General features: G+C 28.3%; 1 protein-coding gene across 1 annotated transcript; it reads left to right on the forward strand.

Annotated features, from left to right (window-relative positions):
* Positions 1–826: 826 nt before the first annotated feature.
* On the forward strand, positions 827–1,414 carry LOC138885678 (serine/threonine-protein kinase-like protein CCR1). Its single transcript, XM_070166654.1, has one exon. The coding sequence runs from the start codon at positions 827–829 to the stop codon at positions 1,412–1,414; it is 588 nt and encodes a 195-aa protein (XP_070022755.1).
* The last annotated feature ends 7,555 nt before the right edge of the window (positions 1,415–8,969 follow it).

An 8,969-nucleotide genomic window follows, 5' to 3' on the forward strand; every position in this document is an offset into this window, starting at 1 on the left:
TTAAGTTACTTTCCTACTATTTAAAATTTTAAATTTAATTCTCATTAATATACTTGGCCTAAAATTTAGGACTTTCCTTAAATTGAAATTTCTCTTCGTTAGGCAATATAATAAAACCTTTAAATATTAGATGTCAAACCCAAAATAACTAATGATTCGTTATTAGATGCGTATTTTCTTTTATTATTTATGTTAAGAAATCTAGGAATGTTTTCTTTTTTACCTTTTTTATTTTAAGAAATTTTAGAATACTTTATTTTATTAAGAAAACAATTGACTAAACATAGAATTAAAAGTAAATTACATTCCTCTAATTCCATGCCATCGAAGTTACACTTTATTTAAAACAAGTGAGTAAAGTGTTTACAATTGACTAAACAGTTACGAACTCTCAAAACATAAAGATTCAAAACATATGAAAATCAAATTCTTATTGAAAAAAATATAATTATTGTCAAATATTTAAAAATTAGAATAAGCTAATGTTTAGAATTTAAATTAATAAAAACTAACTTATTTCTTTTAACGTTGAGAACAAATAATTAATTTATTGAATTAACTAATTAGCAAATCCAATTCAATTATTTTACAAATTTATCATATAAGAAAAGTTATTTGATAAATTGACAAAACACTTAATTTATTTTTAGGTGAAATGGCTTCCTGACCACTTAAACTTGTCGGATTTTTTAAAGCCGATACATAAACTTTCTATTTTTCCATTTGAACACTCGAACTCATTTTTTTCATAACTAATAAACGCATCTGACAAGAGACCATGTGCGCGTATATTACACATACACATACGTGTCCATCCAGTCAGCAAATGACCAATGGATGTCTTACACGTCAAGGGAGTGAAAACCCTAACCCTGGTCCCCTCTTTAATGCAAGCCTTTTGAATGAGCCTGATTTGGTAAAGAGAGCCAATGCTGCTACGATTATACACACCAACAACCGAGAATTTGAGATGGAGCTAGAGATCCTCTGCAGTGTTCGCCACAGCAGTATAGTTAATTTGTTAGGTTATTGTGTAGAAATGGGGGAGCAGATTCTTGTTTACGAACTCATGCCTCACGGAATGCTTTACGACCATCTCCACGGCGGTCTTTCTTGTCTGAGATGGAACCTTAAGTTGAAGATTGCGATGCAGGCTGCAAAGGGGCTCGAGTACCTTCACAAGGAAGTTTCTCCTCCTATTGTGCACCGTGATGTGAAGAGTTCGAACATTCTGTTGGACGCTGATTGGGGAGCTCGTATTGTAGATTTTGGATTGCTTACACCTAATAAGAAGGATCTTAACGGAGATGTGACAACTAATGTCTATAACTTTGGGATCGTGCTGCTAGAGATTCTTAGTGGAAGAAAAGCTTATGACCGGGATTGCACACCTTCAAGTATTATTATCTGTTAATCTTGTTCTGATCGAGCTTCGTTTGGTCCAAGTGATGCAAAACTTAGCTTCAACTCTACAATGATAAAATATACAACTTTCCACCATTTTCACGGTCTGAAAAAATGAAAAAAAAAATTGAAAATGGAGCTTCAGATTTTTAAAAATGGAGAGGGGGTATTTTAGAAGGAACAAATAAGAACACAACCCATTTTGTACTGTTGGGCGTTGGGAAGGGGAGTTTTCACGCTCCTGTGGGTCCTGTTCCTCACGTGGGCTGTTGATTAGGACCAACTGACGCCACATGGGCATGGTCAATAGTTAAATATGTTTATTAGTTATGGAAAAAATAAGTTCGAGTGTTCCAATGGGAAAGTTATAAGTTTATGTATCGGCTTTTAAAACCCCGTCAAGTTTAAGTGGCCAGAAAACCATTTCGCCTTATTTTTATAAGAAGAGTATCGATGGTGAAAAAAATCATAAAATATAGCAAAATTAATTATAGTATAAAATTAAGATTCAAATCGATAAAAGTACAAATAATCAATAAGATAAAATTTTAGAAGACAACCAGATTATAAATAAATTGTCATTTGTTTCTTTCTTGCATTCAGTCCAACAAATAAAAGCGTCTCGCTAAATATTTATACTAAGTTTTTGCTCGTAAAATATTAGTTCAATATTAGTCATTCTTTAAACTTAACATTGTCATTATCAAATTTTAAGAAGATATAATGCCAACTTTTATTTATTTATTTTTAATTTATGTTATTTGTCAAATCTTTAAAGAAATTGTGATAAAAAATATTTTTATATTTTATTTTCAGTATTAGGTCACATAAAAACAATAATTTTTATAAGTTTCGCCATAAATCTGGGTAAATCACAATAAGGCTCTAAATAAAATTCCTTCATTTGTTAAGCTAACTAATGGGAATAATATTTATTATTTTAAAAAAGATTCTTAAATTTTATTTTATAAAATAAATTATCTAATAATATGTATGTAATTTTTAAAATTTGTGTATTTATCGATATAGGTACACGCGCAAAGCGCGTACCCTGAGACTAGTACTATATTAAATGCACGAAGTTCCTATCGAAATGTCGTTTGCCTTTTTTACCCTTCGTATAAATATTTTATGTTGGATAAAATTGTAAATAGATATTAAGTATTTGTTTGCTTATTAAAAAAAATCAAATTTTCGTGAGATTTAAAAAGGAAATGGAAGAAAGAATGAGTAGGTTTCAAACTCATTAAGGTCGGTTCATATTCCAGCCATGTCACTTTAGGAGATATTTTTCCCTTTAAGTACGTAGGTTAAAAAGGGAATAAAGAACCACAATTAATACTTTCACTTTTTTACTTAACTACTCCCTCCGGTCCAAAATAAGTATTTTTTTGGATGTTTTCACATAAATTAAGAAATCCACCTTTTAATATTAATGAGCCATGAAATTGACCATATTAATATTTACTATCTCACATAAACACTCATAACACATACTCCAACACTATTTACTCTAAGGACAATGTAAGAAAAAAAATAATTAATTCATTCTTGAAATCTGAAAAAATTACTTATTTTGGACCACAAAAAAACCCAAAAAATCACTTATTTTGGACCGGAGGGAGTAATATTTAGGTTTTTGAGATCTACTATGAATTCTCCACCGTGACTTTTTGTAACTCCTATTTCTTTCCAATGCAATTAGATATTCTAATCTCCCACGTAAGGAAGGCACTAAAACAAACTCCTAATAGAGTTCTAATTTCAAAAAAGATTCACGTTCATACGAAGCTATATGAATGGCCAATAAAAAAAATTGGAACAAGTTTTCCATCGAAAATAACCAAGATGAACTACTTCACATAACACTGTATGCTATTGTATCCAGATGGACTAAGCATTCCGTCTTGCTTTAATTGTATGAGTTAGCCGCTTTATCAATCTCAAGTACGAATATTAGTCTTTCCTGAGGCCAATGATTTTGATACTTTTCCTGATGTGCCAAAAAATTAGAAAATAATGTCAAAATCTCTACATCACTATCATTGTATGTGATTGTATTTAAGTAGTGTTAATTTTGAATGATCTTGTATGTTTATATTTTCGGTCCTGGCCTTTCTTCTTTAATGTATCTATTTTCTATTGTTTCTCTTCCTCTAAATTTTCTATGTTATGAGTTTTCATTTACAAGATTCTTTTGAATAAATTTGAGTTGAAATTTTTTATTGCATTGTATTGCCAATATGTAGGAGTATGATGATTTCTTTTATTTTATTCTTTCTTGTTGATTAAAGAGCGCAATTGTTTAAATTTGAGTTGAAATTTTTTATTCTTTTACTTTTCAAGGGTAACGACAGGGCCAAGCACCTTGATTAATATGTTAGTATATTTTTATCAATTGTCAGACAGTTCTTATAGCATAAGAGTATTTAAATTTTAAAAGCTCAATGCGGTGTCTATAGACTATAGGTGAAATGAAATTTAGAAAGCTCCAACTATTTTTTTTTAAAAATTTCAATTTTTGTTTAAATGAGGATCAGTTTGTTCTGGCACAACATTTAATATTTAGCTCATAATTTTACTATGTCTTTGCATTTTTTGATTAAATTCTACCTCATTAACTGCATTAATTCTATAAATAGTTATTTATATAGAGAAGAAGATAAGTTTTTAATAATTTTTTTGTTATTGACTCAATATTTACGTGCAACGCACATACTCTAAAACTAGTATCTATATCTATACTATATTAAAAGCACGAAACCCCTTAGTGAAATGTCGTTCGTTTTTTATACCCTTTAAAACATGGTTTCATACTAGACAAATTAGTCATTTTACTATCACTCCTAATTTTTTTAGGACTTTAAAATCAACTAAGATTTTTCTTATTATGTCTTTCCTTAATCCTTATCGGAAGTATAGATGTAAAAAGTCAGTAATATTTAGCAACATGTAACACATTAATTATCAACCTAGCGTGAGTTATTTTCCATCCAAAGAAAAACTATACTTTCATTATTAGATATCCTTTGACAAATATAAGAAGTATAAAAAGAAATCAAGAAAATTAATTTTACACTCAAAATATTATTTAATTATATTTTAAATTTTTAAGACTCTAAAATTAGCTAAAAAATTTACTTATTAAATTTTTTAATTTGAACTATATAAAAATCTTAATATATAGAATTAGCTGACGTGTAACATATTTATTAAATCAAAACTAACCTGAATATTTGTCATTCAAAGCAAAGCTAAACTTCTATTGTGATATTACCATTGTTTCAGTTATCATTTCTCTTTTACTAATTCATGGTCGAAGAAAAATAATTTTATCAATTAAAATTTGAATGATTATAATAAAATAATAATAAGCATTAATTTTCTACATTATGTTTTTGTAACATTTATTTTATATTACCATTCAATTAGAATTTTCGTATGATAACTAAACCTACATATGAAGCCTTTTTTCTCTTTTTCATATTTTTCAATTTGAGTTCTAATAGAAATAAGATGGAATTCATATTAGGTACTTGAGAAAATATAATTTATTTTTATGGCAATAAAGAACATAATGGTTGTGTTTGGTATAACGGAAAATATTTTCTTGGAAAACAAGTAGTAATCATATTTATTTTTCGATGTTTGGTATGCAAATTAAGGAAAATAACTTCTCAAGAGTATTCATAAATAATGTAGATACAATAAATATGAAGCCATAAACTTTTGAACCAATAACCTTCCGAACTCACAAATTTCATAAACTTCCAAACCGCTAATCTTTCGAAACCGCGAATTTTCGAACCCGTAAACTTTATAATTTCTAAACCCGTAAACTTCCAAACACATAAACCTCCGAAGTCATAACTTTGGAACTTGTAAATTTTTGAACCTGTAAAGCGAAAGATGAAAAAATTAAACTAAAAATATATTTTAAAAAAAATACTTTTTTTCGGGGGAGGGGTGGGTAGGGGGAGGGAACGAAAAAAATAGAAATTTGAAATTAAAAAAAAAGTAAAAAAAAATTTCCCGGTTACATTAGTTCTGGAGGGAGGGGGGGGCAGTGTGTGGGTGGGGGCAGAAGAATGGAAAATCAGAAATTTAAAATTACAAAAAAATATATTTTTTTGCGGGGGGAGGGGATAATAGGGTGGATGGTGATGAAAAAAAGCCTTTTTGAAGAGAGGGGATGGGGTGGATAGGGTGTGGGGAGGGTTGGTTAGGTGTGGGGAATAGGGTTGGGAAAAAGTGAGAAGGAGTTTTGGAAAATGTTTTCCCTTCTATTAATAAGGAAAACATTTTCCTTCAGTTGGAGGAAAATGAGTTCTTAAGGAAAATGTTTTCCAGAATATTTGAGCCAACCAAATATGAAAAAATTGGAAAATATTTTCGGAAAACATTTTTCTTCGTACCAAACACACCCATTTTCTCATGTTTATTGCATGATATTTAAGTACAGATCGACATACTGTATATCCAATTTTGGTTGAGCTACGAAACTAATGCAGAACTCATATATTAAATGTATGATAAGACTTTAGGATATTTTTGTGTGAAATCGTATTTTTCTTTATTAAGTTAACATCTAATATGATTAACATTAATTGTTTTCAAGAATTTGTGGTTGTTAAATTTTATTTTATAACTCAATTACATAGTTTAACAAAATTTGTGTTATTCTTACAATTTTATACTCATTTGATATAAAGTACATAGTCATTTATTGAATGTAGTTTTAAATATCACACAGAAAAGAAGAGAAAAACATTATTCGAGTAGGAAAAGAATATACAATTGTCTAAATTATTTATATTATTATAAAAGTACGAAGTCCCAATACGAAAAAGTAATTTTTCATGTTAAGACAAAATAATTAAAATTTTGAATTAACTAATTAGCAAAAGACTTAAATTTAATTATTTTTCAAAATCATCATGTAAGTAAAATTATTTTTCAAGTTAATAAAAATTTTAAGGTACATAAATTTATTTTCACAAAAGAGTATTGGTAATGAAATTAATAAGAAAATAGAGCAAAATTAGTTACAATATAGCATTAAAGGTCAAAGTGCTAAAAATGCAAACTTAATGCAATAAAATGTAACAACATAAGACAAGAGGTATTTAAATGTTATCATTATTTTTTTTCTCTTTTTATAACCATTCTAATAAATGACAGCTCCCTATATTTACGTTATTTTTTTTTATAAAGTATTAACTATAATATTAGAGTTTTTTTTAAAGATTTTATATTATTATTTATTTATCGAGCTAACTGGCTAAAAGGGATCAAGGTTCATCATATTTAAGAACTTATACTTTCTTTTCATTTTATTCAATAGCTCATATTATTTAATATTTTTATAATTTTTTAAAATTATATATTCATTGATATAAGGTACACGCGCAAAGCGCGTACCCTAAAACTAGTTATATTAAAAGCACGAAGGCCCTTAGCGAAATGTATTCGTCTTTTTTACCCTTTTAAAATCGAGTTCACATAAGACAAAATAGTCATTTTGATTATTCTCCTAATATTTAGCATTTAAAGTCAACTAAAACTTTACTTATAAAAATTTTCCTTATTTGAACAACTACACAAATAATTTCTAATATTTAAGACATCAAAATCAATTAAATTTATTGTATACAGTTCAAATAATTCGTTTATAATTTTTTCCCCTTATTCTACGTACATAGAAATTACGCCAAGCAAGAAAAAATAAAAAATGATTATTTATTGCCTTTTTTATGGGATATTGCTTTTCTTTGTTTAGGTAGGAAGTTGTGTCTTTGTTTGTTTAAGTTTGCGATCCTTTTACCAAAACTGACAAGAGGGGTTGCTCTGATGGTAAGCAACTTTCACTTCTAACCAAGAGGTCCCAAGAGCAAGGTGAGAAGTTTTTGAAGGGAAGGATGTTAGGTTTTTATTTGGAAACAACCTCTCTTGTCCTTTTACCAAAACTGCCTTAGGCTACAAATCTTTTGCTAGCAACCTTTTATTTTCGTTATGTATCTTTCTGTTCTTAACAACTTTTATTTTCATCTTAATTATTATAGGTATCATACAATTGGCTGTCGGAAGAAGCTCTTCAAATTTCGTGGGTTCGTAGAAGAATTCAGCTATTGAATTTACCTCTTATGAATTTAGCAACTATTGATTAGCAATTGCCTATCATAAACTCTTCACAATGTCGATGTCTTTGGAGGTAAGTTTGCTTAATTTGATTTAAGCTTTTTAACCTTTAGTTTGTTCTTGAAGTTATGTAATAATAATCGTTCGTGTGTTTTTGATAGACAATTGTAAATTAAAAAGTTGTCAGTTGTGATTTTTATTTACAATATCTCATATACAATTAAAATTGACTCATTTACAAATTTTGTGTAAGTTTTGGAGCATTGCATTCCGTAATAAAAAATCAGTTAGATGTTCTAACCATATCAATTCAAGATTAACTGTTACCTTGTATTTTATAATTTATTAATAATTACTAATTGTTATGCCAGTTTAAGGTGCTCATATTTTGTAAGAAAAAATAATCTTTATTAGCTCTTTATGATTGTATTATACATATTATGAGATCTAAATTATTTTATTTCAGAGTAGAGCAATTGACGTCCTTGCATCTAGCCTTTTTGATAGTTTCATCGGTTGTAGGTAAACATTTTTTCTTATCCATAAAAAATAATTATTATATAATCAACATGGTACTTCACATTTTTATCATAAATATTTTAAGGAATATTAATTTTACTAAACAGTACAATTTCATTGCGCATGGAAACAAATTTATTATGTTTTAAAAGTTGTCTTTGTTGAAGTTCATCTACGAGTTTTTTTCTAATCTTTGAGCTCAAAAATTGAAACTTTTTTAAGTAACAGTTTACTTCAATTATTGGCCAATTTAACTATTTAACCTTTTTTTTTAATATTTATTCCATTCATACATATTAGTCATTGCTTTGTTTGAGGCCGTCATGATGAAGAGATATGGAGGAGTACAATGTCATAGTTGGCATATTTGATATAATAGCCTAATTGGAATAAAACTTGTGGTTTACAAAAAAGTTGGCAAGTTAAATAATTTATATCTATATATAATATAAAGCTAGGCATAGACAAGGTGATGTGGCACCTCTCTATGACCTAGAAGATTATTTATCTTTTTTCTCCTTTTTTTGAATTTTTTTGGCTTTTTGTCTAATTCTTTTAGTAACAAACTCAATATATTCCACTCATATTCTTCATTAATGACACTTATTGCTAATGAGCAATCACTACATACGTTCAAATATTAAAAAAGAAATGAGGCCCAACTTAAGTGCAGCTATGATTACCGTTACAATTCCATCATTGTGCTCCCAAGTTTTTTCTTTTCCAATTCTTCAAAGTTGCTATGAGAGAGGGCATTGGAGTCGAACACAGCCAAATCTAAAGAGAACAGATGCATATTTTCAATCAAGAAGTTGTCCCAATTGAAAACATCGTTATATTGGAGAGTACGTAATCCTACAAATCTTGATTTTCATGTCCAAGATTTCATGGATATGTGAGCGTTAATT

This window comes from Nicotiana sylvestris, chromosome 2 (assembly GCF_000393655.2).
Source record: "Nicotiana sylvestris chromosome 2, ASM39365v2, whole genome shotgun sequence".
Taxonomy (NCBI): domain Eukaryota; kingdom Viridiplantae; phylum Streptophyta; class Magnoliopsida; order Solanales; family Solanaceae; genus Nicotiana; species Nicotiana sylvestris.

What these genes read in the sequence shown, in the direction of transcription:
- LOC138885678 (XM_070166654.1), top strand. Translation starts at nt 827, where the DNA reads ATGACCAATGGATGTCTTACACGTCAAGGGAGTGAAAACCCTAACCCT.